Source organism: Patagioenas fasciata, chromosome 12, assembly GCF_037038585.1.
Source record: "Patagioenas fasciata isolate bPatFas1 chromosome 12, bPatFas1.hap1, whole genome shotgun sequence".
In the NCBI taxonomy this organism is placed as follows: domain Eukaryota; kingdom Metazoa; phylum Chordata; class Aves; order Columbiformes; family Columbidae; genus Patagioenas; species Patagioenas fasciata.
Genome location: NC_092531.1, coordinates 5,830,047 through 5,849,237, shown reverse-complemented (window position 1 = coordinate 5,849,237; position 19,191 = coordinate 5,830,047). Strand labels below are relative to the sequence as shown.

Genomic DNA, 19,191 nt, shown 5'->3' with positions numbered 1-19,191 from the left:
GATCACAAAGCGCTTCTGGGGACCCCAAAGCCCTCCTGGGGATCCTGATGCTCATTCCTCTTTGGGCACAGCTTGGGTCTCCATGGATAGGGAAACCCTTCGACAAGGGGTCATCTCCTCCAGGTACTGAGCAGCAGGCATCTGCATGTCTCCCCCAAAAACCCACGTCCCCTTGACCCCCACATTTAGAACCGGGCTGGTCTCAGACACTGAGTCCATGGGTGATGGGTGCAGTGACCCCCAGCCTGACAGTGTCCCCAACCCCTGACACCCAGCAGTGTCCCCATCACCTGCGTGCTGCCCTTCCCCACAGCCTGTTACCTTATGGCAACACCAGATCTGTCACTGTCCCTGTGAGCCGGCATGGACATGGGACAAGAGAAATGCCCACCAGGTGAAACCCCATCGCCTGGGGGAGACCTCTACAGGTGTCACATGGTGCCACCCTGCCACCCAGCCCAGTGTCCCATCATGACGTGGGGTCCCTGGCCAGGACTGAGCCACTCAAAGCACCCAGGGAAGGAGCTCCCTGCAATGTCCCCAAGCCCCAGCTGCACGACAGGTGTCGCTTGTGATGTGACACCCTGGGGTGGCCTTGTCCCTTGGGAAGAGCATCGGAATGGTGCTGCAACCCAACCACAACTCCATCCTCAGGCTCAGGTTTCAGCCGGCGGTGCCGGGAGGAGGATCGGGGTCACAGCCCTGTCACCGTCTGCAGGGCCATCCCAAGGAGCCCCCTGGGACCTTCTGGCGATGGTGGCTCTGGCCGAGCAACACCCCATGGGTGCCACAACAGCAGCATTGGGTGGATATGGCATCCTGTGGGGATGGATGTCCCTTAGAAAAGACATCAGTGGTGGCATTTTCCCATCTCAGGGAGGAGACAAGGGAAGAGGTCTGTGTCTTTTCCCATATACAGAGCATCCTCGTGGCATTGCAGCCATCCCCACAGCGCTGACGTCCTCAGAGGGATGCCAGTGTCCCCACTGACTCAACATCCTCACAGGGACGCAGCCGTCCCCAGAACCGGCATCTTCAGGAGGATACCACCATTCCCACCAAGCCGGCATCCTCACAGACATGCCACCATTCCCACCAAACAGTCACCAAAAGTTTTGGTTTGTATTGAATTATTTATTCTATTATAGAGATGCTGATTGTTGCTGTTATAACTGTTCTTCACTGGTGATACTGATATTGGTCAGTGTTTCAGTTTTGATTATCCTGGGCAGCTAAGAAGCCCTGAGACGCTGGTGGCAGCCGGGCAGCTCTCTCAGCCCATCAAGCAGGACTGAGGATGTCAGCAAAATCAGGCACGTTTCAGGTAGCATAGTTTAATAAAGCATTTGATCAGTGCATGGAAATCAAGCTCCAGGAAGCAGAAAGCAACGTTCCCCACCCCGCCCAAAGAAAAGCTCCTTCCCTGGATGAGTTGTTGGGTTGCGCAGGGCGATGCTGAGGTTCCTCCGTGGGTCAGCGGGATCATCCTCGCGGGATATGGGGCTGCCATCCCTCACGCTGTGTGGTTGCTCCCCTGCCCCGCTGGGCTGGGTGGCTTCAGATGGCCTGGAAAGGGGGGATGGTCCCCTGAGCCCCTGCCCTACCCTTCCAAGCCCATGCGGATGGATCCCCTGGCAGTGCTGGCAGCTGAAGCCCAGCCCTGCTGGGGACCCCAAAACCCTCTGAGGGACCCCACAGGCCTGCTGGGGAGCCTGCCTCTCTCTGAAGGATCCCAAAGCTCCATGAGTACCCTGAAAACATCCCAGGGGAACCAGTCCATTTTGGGCACCCCAATACTCCTTGAGACTAAGCCATCCCAGGGACCCCACTTTCCTCCCAGGGATCCCAAATCCTGCCAGGGGGGCTGATATGGGCATACCCACAGCCTCACTGCTGCTGCTGTTGCTGCTGCTGTCACCTTCATCTTGGATTTGCACCTGCAAGAGAAAGCCGTCCATGTGCAGGGGGCTCCGCTGTCCCCACCGCTGTCCCCACTGCCCATGGGCACCCCAGGCGGAATCAGGTCAGGATGCAAAGGCAGGGCTGGGGGTGGGTGCAGGAGCCGTCCCACCGTGGCTGTGACACCAGCTCTGTGCTCACCAGTTGTGAGTAGAACTTCTCCAAGCCCAGGAGGGAGAGGGCAAAGTGGATGCAGTTGTTTTTATAGAGGGAATACTTGGCTTCGCTGTTCATCGCTTTCTGGATTTCACTCTGGAGGTCATCATGATTGACCCCACCTTTTTTCCGGTAAATCTCGCATTTCCCTCTCTCCTTTTTCAGGGCGTGGAAGCCTGACTTGACAATGTCACCCCGAAGCTTCTTACTGCTGATCAAATCCCATGTGCTCTGGTCGACTGAGCCTGGAAAAGCAAGAGTCACCCATCACCCTGGTCCGGCAACCGCAGCTGCTGGCAACATTTTGGGCACAACCACAACACAAATGGCACCAGGGGGTCTGGCACTGACCCAGGAAGTGTATGACCTCTCCAAACCCGCAGTAGACGGCTGCATGTCTGAAGACCTTGCTGTTCTTTCCAGAGCTGCTCATGGGGAAGAGCACAATGTCCCCAGGCTGCAAATCGCTCTCTGACACCTCCTCAAAAATGTCCCCAAACTTGGGGACGCTTTTTAACAGCAGAAACTTGACTGTCTGTCAATTGCACGAGAGAGGGAAGGTGAGGAGGCAGCAGAACCAGCCCCATTGCCCCTTAGATCCCCACAATGCCGGCACAGGTCTCACCAAGCTCCTACTTACAGTGTTGGTCCACAGCTGCAAGGAGAGAGGAACAGAAGAGGGGTGTCACCGCCGCGCTCGTGCCGTCCTGCCCGTGCCCCAGGGCAGGGTCCCAGCTGCCATCACACCCTGCCCGGGATGGATCCTGCCAGGCACAAGGGCTCGGGCAAAAGTCACCCGTCCTTCCCAACGGCTCCGAGCCGTCCCGGGACAAGCCCTGTCCATCTTGCCCTTCCTGTCCTGATCTGAGCACGGTCCAGGCAGCTGCGTGCAATGGGGTGTGGAGATGGGTGTGTGCTTACCAGGCTGGCACCTGCAACACTTGCAATGCTTGCAGCTCCAGCACCGATGAGTAAGGTGGATTGTAGCATGGTTTTCTCTGGGATGGTGCTGGTGACCCAGCCAGGCTGCTCACTTCCTCGAGGGCTGAGGGAAATGCAGGGGATGGGTGGATCAACAAGCGCTGGGGCAAAACCTGATCTCACATCCTTCCTGATACACAGGAGGCGGAGAAAGGCTGAAAGCCAAACCCCAAATAGAACAAAATGGAGAACTGCCCTGGGTGGTTGTTTCCACTTGTTAAAGTTGCAGTTAATTTGCTAATTCCACTGGAAATGTTAAGTTTGGGAACAGAGTGAGGGAATTGGGGCAGGAGACTGTGGAATGGCTGTGGAGTGCGAGGAGCTGCAGCTCATGTGCAAAAGTGCGTGTGCTGCAAGAGGCCCCGGGGAGCGAAGAGCAGCTGCTGCTGCGGGGGGGCAGGAGGGGGTGGCTGCACCAGGGCTGGGACGTCGCTCAGCGGCGGCTTCGGGGAAAGGAGCTGCTGGGAAACAGAGGTGAAAGTGAAAACAACAAAAGTTCCACAGGATTGGCACAGCAGAAAACAACATCACCCCCACCCTCCCAAAGAAAAGCTCTTTCCCTGGGTAAGGTGTTGGGGTGCATGGGGCAACGCTGAGGCTCCTCTGTGGGTCAGTGGGAACGTCCTCAGGGGACACGGGGCTGCCACCCCTCATGCCGTGTGGCTGCTCCCCTGCCCTGCCGGGCTGGGGGGGCTTCAGATGGCCTGGAAAGGGAGGATGGTCCCCTGAGACCCTGCCCTGCCCTTCCCAGCCCATGCGGATGGTTACCCTGGCAGTGCTGGCAGCTGGAGCCCAGCCCTGCTGGGGACCCCAAAACCCTCTGAGGGATCCCACAGTCCAGCTGGGGACCCCACAGCCTTGCTGGAGACACCCAAATACTCAGAGGAAACCCGTATCTCCCCTGGAGAACCAAAAACCTTCCCTTGGACACCAAATTCCTCCCAGGGAGCCCAAACCCTGGCTGAGGGTTGACATGAGGATACTCACAGCCCCACTGCAGCAGCTGTGACATTAACCTTGGATTTGCACCTGCAAGAGAAAGCTGTCCATGTGCAGTGGGCTCCGCTGTCCCCACCACCCATGCGGACCTCAGGGGGAATCAGGTCAGGATGCAAAGGCAGGGCTGGGGGTGGGTACAGGAGCCGTCCCACCGTTTTCGTGACACCAGCTCCTTGCTTACCAGTTGCGAGTAGAACTTCTCCAAGCCCAGGAGGGAGAGGGCAAAGTGGATACGGTTGTTTGTGTAGGCGTTATACTCGGCTTCACTGTTTATTGCCCTTCTGACTCTCCTACGGAAATCATTGAGATTAACCCCTCCTTTTTTCCGGTAAATCTGGCATTTCCCCCATCTTTTTTCAGACCAGGAGTCGTCTGACTCCTGATCAAAGCACTGTTTTTTGAAGTGCTGACACCTGGAAGAGCAAGAGTCATCACCCTGGCCCGGTCACTGCAGCCGCTGGCCACACTTTGGCCACAACCACAACGCGAACAGGAGCAAGGGGTTGGGTGCTTACCCACGAAGTGAATGGCCTCTCCATCCCCACAGCAGACAGCTCCATGTTTCAGGAGCATCCTGCTGACAATGTCATTGCTTCTGTCCATGGGGAAGAGCAAGATGTCCCTAGGCTGCAACTCACTCTCTGACACCTCCTCGAAGATGTCCCTGTGACCCGGGATGCTCTTGGTGAACAGAAACTTCAGCGCCACATACTCCCTCTACAAAAGTCACCCGTCCTTCCCAACGGTTCTGAGATGGAGCCATCCTTGGACAAGCCCTGTCCATCTTCCCCTCCCTGTCCTGGTCTGACTACTGTCCAGACAGCTGTGTGCAATGGGGTACAGAGATGAGAGCGTGCTTACCATCCTTAATCCTGGTGACCCTGCAGACCTCTCAGAGACTCAGCCCTTCTTCAGGTCCCCACAACCCTCCCAGGAACCCCATAGCCGTCCTTTGGACCTGTCCATCCCTCCTCAGGACCCCACAGTCCATCCAGGGTGCCCAGTCTCCTGGGAACCCCATCCCATCTGGGCACCACTCCCTCCTGGGACCTTCACATCCCTCCTGGGGATCCTGGTCCTGCCTGCATCTCAGACCTCCCTGGGGCACCCACAGCCCTCCTGGAGACCCCAGTTGTGTGTGGGCTCCCCAGCCCTCCTGGGGACCCCAAAGACTCCTTGGAGATCCCGAATCCCTCTCACAGGTCTCAACTCTCCTGAACATACCTGTCTGCTCTGGGAACCCCAAAGCCCTTCTGGGGACTTCAAAGTCCTTCTAGGTCCATGAGGTCCTTCCAGGAGAACCCATCCCTCCCAGGGACCCCTATCCTTCTCGAGACTCAGCCCTCCTTTAGTCCCCACAGCCCTACCATGGAACCCAAACCCAACTGGATGGACTGATATGGGGATACTTACAGCCCCACCGCTGCTGCTGTCATCTTCATCTTGAATTTCAACCTGCGAGAGAAAGCTGTCAATGTGCAGTGGGCTCTGCTGTCCTCAGGAGGGAGAGGGCGAAGTGCATGCAGTTGTTCTTGCTGGCGCAATACTCAGCTTTGCTGTTCATCACCTCCTTGACTTTTCCCCAGAAATCATTGAGATAAACCCCGTCTTTTTTCTGGTAAATCAGATAGTTTCCCCTCTCCTTTTTCATTTTCACCAAACCTTCTTTGGTGATCACACCAGAAGTCGTCCGACTGCTGACCATATCACGTTTCCTCTGAGTGTCGGTGGCTGGAAAAGCAGGAGCCGCCCATCACCCCGGTCCGACCACCACAGCCGCTGGCCACACTTTGAGGATCACTACAACAAGAACGGGACCAGGGGGTCTGGCGCTTACCCGCAAAGTGCATGACCTCGCCATCCGCGCAGTAGGCGACTTCATTTCTGAAGATGATCTGGAAAATGATGTTATTGCTTCTGTCCAAGGGAAACAGCTAGATGTCCCCAGGCTTCAACTCGCTCCCAAAATCCTCCTCGAAGATCTGACCATGCCTGTTGAAATAAATTACTCATGCTTTTTCCTTATTAACAGCAACGTTTAATGCAATTCGTTTAATCGTGTTCATTAAACCATAAGCAAAACAGTGATGGGTGTGCAGGGGATTTGCTCCGCCCAGCACGCACACCTTCTAACAATAAGCAGTGTGCTTAAATACAGTAAGGTATTACATATTCACAATAACCCCAGGAACGCCTATACATATTCATAACCTTTCCCCGCTTCTTATTAAAATGAGTCTCAGATAACCATTTCCATAGTCTCCTCCTTGACCCTCCCCTGTTGCGCCTGTGCAGTGTCACTTGGTGATTTTGAGGAGGGGTCTTTGGGGTCTTTGGATGAAGGCTCCTTCAGCTTCGTCACAATTAACTTTTTTCCTTTGGCTCATTACGTTGAATGGCTGGAACGCAACCTGTCAAGTCGATTGAAACCAGACTGGTTCCCCCCTTTTTGCTGTAAATCTTCGTTATCTCGTCTTCTCAAGTTTACAGCTAGGTGCTGTAAAACTTCTTATCTTGGCATTCAATGAGGTTCTTCTTTTTATTAACATAATTGGTTACATAAAGCTCTAAACTAGGCACTCTTCAAGTGTTAGTTCCCTCTATCACTGAGGACCCTCAGCCTACCAGCCCCACTGCAGGGAATCCAGCACCCTGAGGACTCTCAGCCCACCAACTTCACTGAAGGGAATCCACCCTCAGGACTCTGAACCAGGCATCGGAGGATGCTGCGCTCCTGAACTGCTGTCACCAGCCTCTCAGGGCTTCATAGCTGCCCAGGATAATAATGAGTGAAACAGCAGCTAATACAGGTAATTACAACTGAAGAGTAGTAATAACAGCAACAATAATGTTTTCTGTAATTAAATAAATAATATGCAAAACATAATGTCTCACGTGTCTTCATACATCATAAGATCGTTGCAGTGGGTTGGCTTGTCTGCCTGCCAGGACCCTACACACCCGCTGTGTCACTCTCCATCCACAACTGGACAGAGGGAGAAAAATACAATGAAAGGCTCGTGGGTCCAACTCAGGACAGGGAGATCACCCAGCAAGTGCCATCATGGTCAAAACAGGCTTGACTTGGGGAAATAAATTCCATTTATTGCCATTCAAATAAGACAAGGACAATGAGAACAAAGGACAAACTTCTGCCACATGCGTCCTTCCCAGGGGCTGCCGTTCTTCACAGGCTGCTCCAGCATGAGCTGCTGTCCATGGGGTGACAGGTCCTACCTGATGGTGTCTCCATGAGCCTGATGGAATGGGCTTCTTGAAGGCCAATCCCAGTGCCTTACAGCTCCCCATGAGTCCCACCAACCATGGCAGTGGGTTTGGAGACCATCACTGGCTGGGTGACACAGACCTGAGACTCTGCAGGAGCTGCACTAGTATCTCAGTGATGACACAACCTCTGCCTGGGGTGACAGGTGGGAGCAGAGCTGTGCCACGGCCATCACCACCTGCCAGGTGACACCCGAGTGTCACCCAGTGGGTACAGGATCTCCCAGGACACCCAAAGGATCCCGGGTCACCCCGAGGCTCCAGCACTCACGTTCTGGTTGGGACTGAGGAACTGGGTGCGCACGTAGCGGGTCAGCATGTTGATGATGACCACCTGCCCCCACTCCTCCACGTCGATGAGCAGGTTGCAGAGCTTGTGGTAGCTCTTGTGGATGAGGTCGATGCATTCGGGGCAGATCTCCTCGAACGCCATCACCAGGCTGCTGTCCACCAGCTGCGCAGGCAAAGTCCAGGGTGACCACCAGGGTGGTGGCATCTCTATGAGGATGCTGCTTGGGGATGGTGGCATCTCTGTGATTATGCCATTTCTGGGAACGGCTGTATCCCTGTGAGGATGCTGGCTCAGTGGGGACACTGTCATCCCTATGAGGACATCAGCCCAGCAGGAATACCTGCAATGCAACGAAGATGACTTATCCATGAGGACAAGACATTGAACCCTTCCCTGGTCCCCTCCCTGAGGTGGGAAAATGCCATCGCTGTCCTCTTTTCTAAGGGACATCCATCCCCACCAAAGAGACAGGACAGGCAAGGCCAGGACCACCCAATGCTGCAGTTGTATCACTCATAGGACAATGTTTGACCACAGTCACCATCGCCAGAAGGTCCCAGGGGGCTCCTTGGGGGGGTCTTACCTCGGTGCTGGTCCGGCGCAGGGATCCACCGCAGGCTTGAGGCCAGCGAGCGGCCGCAGCTCATCAGCTCGCAGGACACTATAGCAGCACTGGGCTCACTGTCCAGCACCGGGCTCGTCACCTTCTCGGCTGTGTCACCATTGAACGGCGCTTTTGGGCGCCCGGCCAGCCCCAGTGGCAGCTGCTGCAGCAGCTTCTGCAGTGGTGGCAGGGAGAGCAGGGCTGCAGCCGGGGTGGTGGCCCTGCAGACGGTGGCGGGACTGTGGCCCCGTTCCCCCTCCTGGCACCGCCGGCTGAAACCTGAGCTTGAGGATGGGCGTAGTTTGGGTTGCAGCCACCATTCCGATGTCCTTCCAGGGAATGAGGTTGTGCCAACCCTGTGGTGCTTGCTGCTGTTGACACTGTACAGTTCCCAGCAGCTCCTTTCCCCGAAGCCTCCGCTGAGCGACGTCCCAGCCCTGGTGCAGCCACCCCCTCCTGTCCCCTCACAGCAGCAGCTGCTCTTTGCTCCCCAGGGCCTCTTGCAGCACACGCACTTTTGCACATGAACTGCAGCTCCTTGCACTCCACAGCCTTTCCAGGGTCTCTCCCTCCACCTCCCTCCCTCTATTCCCAAACTCAACATTTCCAGTGCAATGAACAAATTAATAGCAACTTTAAGAAGTGGAAGAGCCCACCCAGGGCTTATCTGGACTTATTTCTGTTTGGTGTTTGGCTTTCAGCCTTTCTCCGCCTCCTGTGTATCAGGAAGGATGTGAAGTCAGGTTTCGTCCCAGCGCCTGCTGAACCACCCATCCCCTGCATTTCCCTCAGCCCTTGGAGGAGCGAGTAGCCCGGCTCTGTCAGCGACGCCATCCCAGAGAAAAGAATGTTAAAAGGCAGTGTTATGAGTCTTGCCAACTACTCCAGCATTGGTGAGGTAAGTGCACTCCCATCTGCACACCCCATTGCACACATCTGCCTGGACCGTGGTCAGACCAGGACAGGGAGGGCAAGATGGACAGGGCTTGTCCTGGGACGGCTCCAGCTCGGAGCCGTTGGGAAGGACGGGTGACTTCTGCCCGAGCCCTTGTGCCTGGCAGGATCCATCCCGGGCAGGGTGTGATGGCAGCTGGGACCCTGCCCTGGGGCACAGGCAGGACGGCACGAGCACGGCGCTGACACCCCTTTTCTGTTCCTCTCAGAGCTTGGAGACACCTCCGCTTGCAGAGTGGGTGTCTGGGGACCGTTATGATGTGATGGGGTTGGTTTTACTACCTTCTTACCTTTCCTCCCTGGTGCGGTTGGCAGAGGGAATATGTGTCGCTCCAGTTTCTGTTCTACAAGTGCGTCCCTGGTCACGGGGAGATCTTCGAGGAGGTTTTCAGGGGCGATTTGCAGCCTGGGGACATCTTGCTATTCCCCTTGGACAGAAGCAATAGCGTCATCGCACAGACCCTCTTCAGACATGCAGCCGTCTACTGTGGGGATGGAGAGGTCATACACTTCCAGGGTAAGCTCCGAACCCCTGCTCCTGTTCTGGTGGTAATGGTGGCCAAAGTGTAGGCAGCAGCTGCAGTGGTCGGGTCAGAGTGATGGACGGCTCTTGTTTTTCCAGGCACGGAATCTCAGCAAAGCCCCGGTGTGATCACCAAAGAAGGATTGGCGAAAATGAAAAAGGAGAGGGGGCAATACCAGGTTTACCGGAAAAGAGGTGGAGTTGTTCTTAATGATTTCCGTCATAGAGTCAGGAAAGCGATGAACAGTGAAGCCAAGTATGACCCTTACACAAACAACTGCATCCACTTCGTCCTCTACCTCTTGGGCTTGCAGGAGTTCTACTCACAACTGGTGAGCACGGAGCTGGTGTCACGGCCGCGGTGGGACGGCTCCTGCACCCATCCCCAGCCCTGCGTTTGCATCCTGACCTGATTGTCCCTGGGGTGCCCATGGGCGGTGGGGACAGCGGTGGGGACAGCGGAGCCCCCTGCACATGGACAGCTTTCTCTTGCAGGTGCAAATGAAAAATTAAGGTGTCAGATGCTGCAGTGGTGCTGTGAGTATTGCCATGTACAGCCCTCAGGCAGGGTTTGGGGTCCTTGGTAAGTTTAGGTTCCATGGAAGGAATGTGGGGTCCCTTGGATGGCTCGGTCAGCAGGAAGGCTGAGGTGTCCAAACAAGAATGGGATTCTCTGGGATGACCTAGGTGCACCCAGGAGAGCTGTAGTATGTCCAGGAGGGATTTGGAGTCTCTGGGAAGACTCTGAGGTCCACATGAGGGTCTTGGGTTTCCCAGTAGGGCTGTGGGGTCCCTCAGAGAGTTTTGGGTCCCCAGCAGGGCTGTGGGGTCCCCAGCAGGGCTGGGCTCCAGCTGCCAGCACTGCCAGTGTACCCATCCGCACGGGCTTGGAAGGGCAGACCAGGGACTCAGGGGACCATCCCTCCCTTTCCAGGCCATCTGAAGACCCCCAGCCCGGTGGGGCAGGGGAGCAACCACACAGCATGAGGGGTGGTAGCCCCATGTCCCCCGAGGATGATCCAACTGACCCACAGAGGAGCCTCAGCATCGCCCCACGCATCCCAACAACTCGTCCAGGGAAGGAGCTTTTCTTTGGCGGATGGTGGACGTTGCTTTCTGCTTCCTGGAGCTTAATTGCCATGCACTAATCAGATGTTTTATTAAATTTTGCTACCTGAAACGTGCCTCATTTTGCCTTCCTGCCTCAATCCTGCCTGATGGGCTGAGAGAGCTGCCCAGTTGCCACCAGACTCTGGGACTTCTTGGCTGCCCTGGCTAAACAAAACTGATACATTGGCCAATATCAGTATCACCAGTGAAGAACAGCAATAACAGCAACAAAAATAATCTCTATTATATAATAGGGTAAATAGTACAGTATAATACATAACATATCCTGTATCTGTCGTGCATCAGACATGATAATATAACTCTGGTGGGTTGGCCTTGTGTAGCTGCCAGGTCCCCATGCAGCTGCCCTGTTACTTTCCCTCCACAACTGAATGGACAGAGGGAGAAAAATACAAGAAAAGGCTCATGAGTCCAGCTTAGGATGAAGAGATCACCCAGCAAGTGCCGTCATGGACAACCAGCTGCACAGGGAAAGCCCAGGGTGACCCACTGGGGTGGTGGCATCTCTGTGAGGATGCTGGTTGGGAATGGTGGTATCTCTGTGAGGATACTGGCTCAGTGGGGACATTGGCATCTCTATGAGGATGCCAGACCTGCAGGAAAGGCTGCAACACCTCAAAGATGTGCTATCACTGGTGACAACACGTGGAGCCCTTCCCTGGTCTCCTTCTGGAAATGGGAAAATGCCACAACTGTCCCATTTTCTAAGGGACATTCATGCCCACTAAAGAGATGGGACCTGCGAGACAGCATCCACCCATAGCTCCTGATGTGGCACCCATGGGACGATGATCGGCCAGAGCCACCATCGCCAGAAGGTCCCGGGGGCTCCTTGGGGTGGCCCTGCAGACAGTGGTAGGGCTGTGGCCCCGATTCTCCTCACAGCACTGCCAGCTGACACCTGAGCCTGAGGATGGGGTAGAGATTGGGGTTTGGGTGGGGTTGCAGCACCATTTTGATGCCCTTCCCAGGACGTGTGCCAACCCTGTGGCATTTGTGCTGTTTTCACTTTCACTTTCCGATTCCCAGCAGCTCCTTTCCCCGAAGCCGCCGCTGAGCGACGTCCCAGCCCTGGTGCAGCCACCCCCTCCTGCCCCCCCGCAGCAGCAGCTGCTCTTTGCTCCCCGGGGCCTCTTGCAGCACACGCACTTCTGCACATGAACTGCAGCTCCTTGCACTCCACAGCCTTTCCAGGGTCTCCTGCCCCAACTCCCTCCCTCTGTTGCCAAACTTAACATTTCCAGTGGAATTACCAAATCAATTGTAACGTTAAGAAGTGGAAACAACAGCCCAGACTTTTCTGCACTTATTTCTACTCAGGGTTTGGTTGTCAGTCTTTCTCCGCCTCCTGTGTATCAGAAAAGGTGTGAGGTCAGGTTTCATCCCAGCGCCTGCTGAACCACCCATCCCCTGCATTTGCTTCAGCCCTTGGTGGAGCCAGCAGCCCGGCTCTGTCAGCGACACTGTCCCAAAGAAAACAATGATACCAGCCGCTGCAGTCGTTGTTGGCAACATTGTAGGTGCTGCAGGAATTCCTGGTGTTGGCGCTGGCCTGGTAAGCACGCACCCATCTCCACACCCCATTGCACGCAGCTGCCTGGACCGTAGTCAGACCAGGACAGGGAGGGCAAGATGGACAGGGCTTGTCCCGGGACGACTCCAGCTCGGAGCCGTTGGGAAGGACGGGTGACTTTTGCCCGAGCCCTTGTGCCTGGCAGGATCCATCCCGGGCAGGGTGTGATGGCAGCTGGGACCCTGCCCTGGTGCACGGGCAGGACGGCACGAGCACGGCGCTGACACCCCTTTTCTGTTCCTCTCTCCTTGCAGGTGTTGGCCAACACTGTAAGTAGGAGCTTGGTGAGACCTGTGCCGGCATTTTGGGGACCTAGGGGGTGTTGGGGGGCGATGGGGCTGGTTCTGCCACCTCCTCACCTTCCCTCCCTGGTGCAATTGACAGACAATCAAGTTTCTGCTGTTGAAGAGAGTCCCCGTATGTGGGGAGATTTTCAAGGAGGTGTCAGATAGAGATTTGCAGCCTGGGGACATCGTGCTCTTCCCCATGGAGATCAGCTCCTCGCACTCCAGAGCGCTACACGATCTCCCAACTTAACACTAACAATGGAATAACAAATTAATTGTTTTCGGGTTTGGCTTTGTGCCTTCCTATGCCTGTTGTGTGTCTGGAAGGATGTGAGGTCAGGTTGCGCCCCAGTGCCTGCTGAACCACCCATCCTCTGCATCCTGGCCTGATTCCCCTGGGGCTGCCCCATGGGTGGTGGGGACAGTGGTGGGGACAGCAGAGCCCCCTACACATGGACAGCTTTCTTTTGCAGGTGAAAATCCAAGATTATGGTGACAGCCACCATGGTGGAGCTGTGAGTATCCCCGTGTCAGTCCCCATGACAGGGCGATGGGGTCCTTGGCAGGGTATGGGGTCCCTGAGGGGGCTCTGGGTCCAAGGGAGGGCTCAGTCACCAGGAGAATTGAAGTCCCCACAGAGGGATGGGTTCCCCTGTGAACATGTCAGGGTCCTGGAAGGAAAGCAACAATCAGAGGGCTGTGGAGTCCCCAGCAGAGCTCCAGGTTCCCCAGAGCCAACTGGTATCTCCAGGAGAGCTGGGGCCTCTGGGAAGGATTCAGGGTGCCCAGGAGGGCTGTGGGGTCCCTGTGGCAGAATGCAAACCCCCCCTCTCTCCCCCCGCCTCCTTCAGTATGGAGGGAGTAGGCACATCTCCCTCTCTCTGCTACTTGACGCTAACAGCTTCTTTTGTTTGGCCCAGAGCACCCTGGCCAGGGCCATTAGGAGAAGGGATTGCCGAGGCACCAGTGAGCCGCTGGGCACCTGTGACCAGTGTGGGGGATGTTTGGAGGCTTCAGGGGCACCCCACACACGGTGTGGGTGTGCAGAGAAGCTTCTGGAATGCCTACAGTCAGGTCTGATCAACCAGTATAAAAGTGGGACTCTCTCGTCGAGACTGAGCCCATTGTCGCCGGTCTCTCGGAGCTGCGAGCTGAAGATGCTGCCACCGAGAGCCCCCCTCCCCGGGATGGAGACCACGCTTGCCTTGCCACCACGGGTGTGAGTAAAACCCCTCGCAGGATTGCGAGTATATTTATCCTTTCCGTGCACATATGCACGTGTAACTTCCCGTGCTTAATACAAGCACGTATAAAATTATTTCCTCGCACAGTCGCGAGTGTATTTATATTTCGTGCACATTTGCACGCGTACTTTAAATTATTTCCTTGCACAATCGCAAGTGTAACTTTATTTCCTCGCACAATTGCGAGCGTATTATAAATTTATTCTCGCACAATCGCGACTGTATTTTCCTCCCGTGCTTCCACATAAGCATGTGTAGTATTCCGTGCCCATTCACACGTGTAAGTAAATTAACCCTCGCAGAATTGCGAGTGTATTATAAATTTACCCTCGCGGAATCACGAGCGTACGCTTTACCTGTATCTCTTCAAGAATAATCCCGCACCGTGTTCAGGCAAGTGTGTACTCCTCTGGGACTCGGGGGTGGTTCCGGCATTGTTTTGGGTGAAGCCGCGTGCATGCACTCTGTGGACCGCCTGTTGTACCAGTTGCTGCCCTTTTATAATTTTCCTCAACTGATACCCGAACCTATATTCAAGTCACTTGTGGAGTGCTAAAACCCTGTTTCTCACCGGTTTAATAAAAGTTGTTTTGGACCCTGTTGTCCCTTGAACTAGCCTCAGGATGCCTCTGCGACAGTCCCTGAGACAGAGTGGTGTCCAGATGAAATGGGGGTGATGACCCAACCTCCGCCTTGGGTGCCAGGTGAAGTAGAGCTGTGCCACGGCCATTACCACCTGCCGGGAGACACCCGAGTTTCACCTGGTGATCATCAGGCACCCCAAAAGATGCTGTGTCCCATTCGTCAGCACCCAGATGAAGCCCAGCCCTGGGGATGCCCATCCCTGGGTGTCCCTCAGGTGCGTCACTGGCTCCGTGGCCGCTGGGGACATCACAAGCCCAGGCTGGATTCCATCGGTGGCCTCGGGGGTGGCCAGGCCTGGGGCAGGGACTCACCACGGCATTGTGGCTCTGCAGCAAGAGGAGCAAGTGGTGGCCTTGTAGTCATTACCACTTGAAGTAATGGATCCTGTCAGCAGTTGCTAACCTAAGATAAATAAATCCTGTCAGTTTTAGCACCGTCTGCTCCTCTAACAAAGAGAAGAGGGATTTGGAGAACTTCCCGTTGGGAACTTGGGGTCTATTGTCCTGGCAGCTCAGACCTTCTGGAGTCTGGGCAATTAGTTGAGTCCTGTATAACAAATATCTCAAGAGTGTTGGATTAAGTGGCCTCTAGCTGAAATTTGCTCATTATACGTTCATTATAATACCAAAAATACCAGAGTAGGAAGTGACCCACAAGGATCATGGAGTCCAACTCCTGTGCCTGCACAGGACACCCCACAGGTCACCCCGTGTGTCTGAGGACGTTGTCCAGTCTCTGCTTGAACACCGTCAGGTTGGGCTGTGACACCTCCCTGGGAGCCTGTTCAGTGTCCAGCACCTCTGGGTGAAGAACCTTTTCCTCATGTCCCACTGACCCTCCCTGGCACATCTTCTGCCGTTCCCTGGGCTCTGTCACTGTCACAGAGAAGAGCTCAGCCCTGCCCCTCCTGCTCCCCTGCTGAACCTGCAGCCCATGAGCTCTGCCCTCAGTCTGCTCTGCTCCAGCTGAACAAACCCAGGGACTCAGCCGCTCCTCATACAGCTTCCCCTCCAAATCCTTTATCAACTTCCTAGGCTCTTCTGGACACTCTCCAGTTGCTTTACCTCATTTTAATCCTGTGGTGCCCAGACCTGCACACAGTGAATGCTCCAGGTGAGGCCATACCAGCGCAGTCGAGCCTGTTTTGCCCATGGAGCACTTGCTGGGTGATGTCCCTGTGTCGGGCTGGACCCACGAGCCTTTCGTTGAATTGTTCTCCCTCTGTCCAGTTGTGGAGGGACAGTGACAGAGTGGCTGCGTGGAGAGTTGGCAGCCACACAAGGCCAGCCTGCTACAATTATATTATCATGTCTGAAGTCTGGTTATGTATTGTATGTTATTTATTTTATTATAGGTATGATTATTGTTGCTGTTGTTATTATTGTTCTTCACTGGTAATTACTAGTATTGGCCCGTGTGTCAGTTATTATTAACCTGGGCAGCTAAGAAGCCACAGAGGTTGGTGGCAGCCGGGCAGCTCTCTCAGCCCATCAGGCAGGACTGAGGCTGTAGGTAAAATCAGGCACGTTTCAGGCAGCAAAGTTTAATAAAACATCTGATTAGTGCATGGCAATTAATCTCCAGGTAGCAGAAAGCAATGTCCCCCACCCTCCCAAACAAAATCTCCTTCCCTGTGGTGAGTTGTTGGGGTGCGCGGGGTGATGCTGAGGCTCCTCTGTGGGTTGGGGGGATCATCCTCGGGGGACATGGTGCTGCCACCCCTCACGCCGTGTGGCTGCTCTGCTGATCCTCTGGAGGGGGAGGGCTACAAGTGTCCTGGAAAGGGGGGACGGTCCCCTGAGCCCCTGCCCTTGCCAGCCCGTGTGGATGGGTCCCCTGGAAGCGCTGGCAGCTGAGGCCCAGCCCTGCTGGGGACCCCACAGCCCTGCTGGGACCCCAAAGCCATGTGAGGGACAGAACAGACATGCTGGGAAGCCCACATCCCTCCCAAAGGCCCCAGCCCATTCTCTGGACTGCAGCCTACCCAGTGACCTCACAGCCCTCCCGGGGTGCCCAGACCACTGGGAACCCCATCCCATCTGGGCACCCCTCACTCCTGGGGACCCACATCCCTCCTGGGGATCCTGGTTTCCTGCATCTCAGACCTCCCTGGGGCAGCAACAGCCCTCCTGGAGACAGCAGCTGTGTGTGGGCACCCCAGCACTCCTGGAGATCTCAAAACCTCCTTGGAGATCCTGAATCCCTCCCACAGGCCCCAGCTCTCCTGGAGATATCTGTGTGCTCTGGGGACCCAAAAGCCCTCCTGGGGATCTTGATGCTCATTCCTCTTTGGGACCCTGGCTCTTAAGGCGACTTAGGCCCCATGAGGAACCCAAATCCCTCCTGGATACCCCAAAGCTCTACCAGCCCACAGCCTTTCCTCAGAGAACTGACATGGGGATACTCACCGCCCCAGTGGAGCAGCTGTCACCTTCATCTTGGATTTGCACCTGCAAGAGAAAGCTGTCCATGTGCAGGGGACTCCGCTGTCCCCACCGCTGTCCCCACTGCCCATGGGCACCCCAGGGACAATCAGGTCAGGATGCAAATGCAGGGCTGGGGGTGGATGCAGGAGCCGTCCCACCGCGGCCGTGACACCAACTCCGTGCTCACCAGTTGTGAGTAGAACTCCTCCAGTCCCAGGAGGGAGAGGGCGAAGTGGATGCAGTTGTTTGTGCAGAGAGAATACTCAGCTTCGCTGTCCATCGCTATCCTGACTTTACTCCGCAAGTCATTGAGATCGACCCCACCTTTTTTCCGGTAAATGTGGCATTCCCCCCTCTCCTTTTTCAGGGCCTCAAAGCCTTGTTTGCTGATCAGACCACTGTGCCCCCTGCCTGTGCCTGGAAAAGCAAGAGCCGCCCATCACCCTCACCCGGCCACCGCAGCCACGTTGGCCAACAGCACGGCCCGAACGGGAACAGGGGCTCGGGTGCTTACTCTGGAAGTGAATGACCTCTCCATCCCCGCAGTAGACGACTGCATGTTTGAAGAGGGCCCTGCTGATGAAGTTAGCACTGCTCTCGGGGAAGAGCAAGATGTCCCCAGGCTGCAGCTCACTCTCTGACACCTCCTCAAAGACGTCCCCGTGCCCAGGGAGGCTCTTGGACCACAGAAACTTGATTGACGTATACTCCCTCTGCCAACAGCACCAGGGAGGGGAGGTGAGGAGGTGGCAGAACCAGCCCCATCACAACCCAGCAGCTCCAGACCCCCACTCTGCCAGCAGAGGTTGGGCCAAGCTCTGAGAGGAACAGAAAAGGGGTGTCAGCGCCATGCTCGTGCCGTCCTGCCCGTGCGCCAGGGCAGGGTCCCAGCTGCCATCACACCCTGCCCGGGATGGATCCTGCCAGGCACAAGGGCTCGGGCAAAAGTCACCCGTCCTTCCCAAGGGTTCCGAGCTGGAGCCGTCCCGGGACAAGCCCTGTCCATCTTGCCCTCCCTGTCCTGGTCTGACCACGGTCCAGGCAGATGTGTGCAATGGGTGGGGGAGCCGGGAGCGTGCTTACCCCGATGCTACCTGGAACTCTGGAAGCAGCAAACTTGCGAGAGAAGAAATTCATCATTGTTTTCTCTGGGACGGTGCTGGTGACCCAGCCGGGCTGCTCGCTCCTCCAAGGGCTGAGGGAAATGCAGGGGATGGGTGGATCAGCAGCAGGGACGAAATCTGACCTCACATCCTTCCTGACACACAGGAGGCGGAGAAAGGCTGAAAGCCAAACACCAAACAGAAATAAGTCCAGATAAGCCCTGGGTGGGCTCTTCCACTTCTTAAAGTTGCTATTAATTTGTTCATTGCACTGGAAATGTTAAGTTTGGCAACAGAGGGAGGGAGGTGGGAGGGGAGACCCTGGAAAGGTTGTGGAGTGTGAGGAGCTGCAGTTCATGTGCAAAAGTGCGTGTGCTGCAAGAGGCCCGGGGGAGCGAAGAGCAGCTGCTGCTGCGGGGGGGCAGGAGGGGGTGGCTGCACCAGGGCTGGGACGTCGCTCAGCGGCGGCTTCGGGGAAAGGAGCTGCTGGGAACCGGAAAGTGAAAGTGAAAACAGCACAAATGCCACAGGGTTGGCACATGTCCTGGGAAGGGCATCGGAATGGTGCTGCAACCCAACCCCATCCACAACCTCAACCCCATCCTCAGGTTCAGGTGCCAGCTGGCAGTGCTGTGAGGAGAATCGGGGCCACAGCCCTGCCACTGTCTGCAGGGCCACCCCAAGGAGCCCCCAGGACCTTCTGGTGATGGTGGCTCTGGTCGAGAATTGTCCTGTGGGTGCCACCTCCAGCAACATTGGCTGGACATGGCCTTGCAGGTCCTGTCTGTTTGGTGGGGATGGATGTCCCTTAGAAAAGACATCAGTAATGGCATTTTCCCATCTCAGAAAGGAGAGCAGGGAAGAGCTCTGTGTCTTGTCCCCATAGATAGGGCATCCTGTGGCATTGCAGCCATCCGCACAGGGCTGACAATGTCAGTGTCCCCACTGACCCAACATCCTCACAGCGACACAGGCATCCCCAGAACCGACATCTTCAGGAGGATACCACCATTCCCACCAACCCGGCAT

The 19,191-nt window shown here is 55.8% G+C and overlaps 3 protein-coding genes across 8 annotated transcripts; all 3 read right to left on the bottom strand.

The window, feature by feature from the left end:
• Nucleotides 1–1,318: 1,318 nt before the first annotated feature.
• LOC136106861 (uncharacterized) lies at nt 1,319–4,443 on the bottom strand. 2 transcript variants are annotated; one of them, XM_071813724.1, is made up of 7 exons: nt 4,084–4,443; nt 3,037–3,554; nt 2,756–2,770; nt 2,467–2,650; nt 2,101–2,360; nt 1,884–1,937; nt 1,319–1,566 (listed from the first exon to the last, which is right to left on the bottom strand). In XM_071813724.1, exons 2-7 carry the CDS (start codon nt 3,103–3,105, stop codon nt 1,558–1,560), a joined length of 591 nt encoding a protein of 196 aa, XP_071669825.1. In that variant the 5' UTR covers nt 3,106–3,554; nt 4,084–4,443; the 3' UTR covers nt 1,319–1,557. The 2 variants fall into 2 exon arrangements, with proteins under 2 accessions (XP_071669825.1, XP_071669824.1); XM_071813723.1 differs by having other exon boundaries at nt 1,880–1,937; nt 4,084–4,284.
• A 1,689-nt stretch (nt 4,444–6,132) lies between these two features.
• On the bottom strand, nt 6,133–8,880 carry LOC136106860 (AP-3 complex subunit beta-2-like). Of its 5 annotated transcripts, none has more exons than XR_011740979.1 (3): nt 8,256–8,880; nt 7,652–8,012; nt 6,133–7,559 (listed from the first exon to the last, which is right to left on the bottom strand). XR_011740979.1 is itself a non-coding variant. In XM_071813719.1 (3 exons), exons 1-3 carry the CDS (start codon nt 8,878–8,880, stop codon nt 7,441–7,443), a joined length of 882 nt encoding a protein of 293 aa, XP_071669820.1. In that variant the 3' UTR covers nt 6,133–7,440. The 5 variants fall into 5 exon arrangements, 4 of the variants coding, with proteins under 4 accessions (XP_071669820.1, XP_065703602.1, XP_071669822.1 ...); XM_071813719.1 differs by having other exon boundaries at nt 6,133–7,514; nt 7,652–7,834; XM_065847530.2 differs by having other exon boundaries at nt 8,256–8,826.
• A 7,280-nt stretch (nt 8,881–16,160) lies between these two features.
• On the bottom strand, nt 16,161–19,191 carry LOC139828998 (uncharacterized). Its single transcript, XM_071814150.1, has 7 exons — nt 19,126–19,191; nt 18,533–18,648; nt 18,143–18,317; nt 17,574–17,772; nt 17,247–17,476; nt 17,042–17,083; nt 16,161–16,409 (listed from the first exon to the last, which is right to left on the bottom strand). The coding sequence occupies exons 1-7, from the start codon at nt 19,189–19,191 to the stop codon at nt 16,356–16,358; spliced, it is 882 nt and encodes a 293-aa protein (XP_071670251.1). The 3' UTR covers nt 16,161–16,355.

What these genes read in the sequence shown, in the direction of transcription:
- LOC139828998 (XM_071814150.1), bottom strand. Translation starts at nt 19,191, where the DNA reads ATGCCGGGTTGGTGGGAATGGTGGTATCCTCCTGAAGATGTCGGTTCT. An exon ending in CTGGGGATGCCTGTGTCGCT is followed by an intron (nt 18,649 to 19,125) that starts GTGAGGATGTTG and finishes TCCGGTTCCCAG; the next exon opens with CAGCTCCTTTCCCCGAAGCC. An exon ending in AGGAGTTCTACTCACAACTG is followed by an intron (nt 17,084 to 17,246) that starts GTGAGCACGGAG and finishes TTTCTCTTGCAG; the next exon opens with GTGCAAATCCAAGATGAAGG.
- LOC136106860 (XM_071813719.1), bottom strand. Translation starts at nt 8,880, where the DNA reads ATGTTGAGTTTGGGAATAGAGGGAGGGAGGTGGAGGGAGAGACCCTGG. An exon ending in TGCGCCGGACCAGCACCGAG is followed by an intron (nt 7,835 to 8,255) that starts GTAAGACCCCCC and finishes TTGCCTGCGCAG; the next exon opens with CTGGTGGACAGCAGCCTGGT. An exon ending in TCCTCAGTCCCAACCAGAAC is followed by an intron (nt 7,515 to 7,651) that starts GTGAGTGCTGGA and finishes CTGTCACCCCAG; the next exon opens with GCAGAGGTTGTGTCATCACT.
- LOC136106861 (XM_071813723.1), bottom strand. Translation starts at nt 3,105, where the DNA reads ATGCTACAATCCACCTTACTCATCGGTGCTGGAGCTGCAAGCATTGCA. An exon ending in AGAGGTCATACACTTCCTGG is followed by an intron (nt 2,361 to 2,466) that starts GTCAGTGCCAGA and finishes TTGCTTTTCCAG; the next exon opens with GCTCAGTCGACCAGAGCACA. An exon ending in CAGCAGCAGTGAGGCTGTGG is followed by an intron (nt 1,567 to 1,879) that starts GTATGCCCATAT and finishes CCCCCTTTCCAG; the next exon opens with GCCATCTGAAGCCACCCAGC.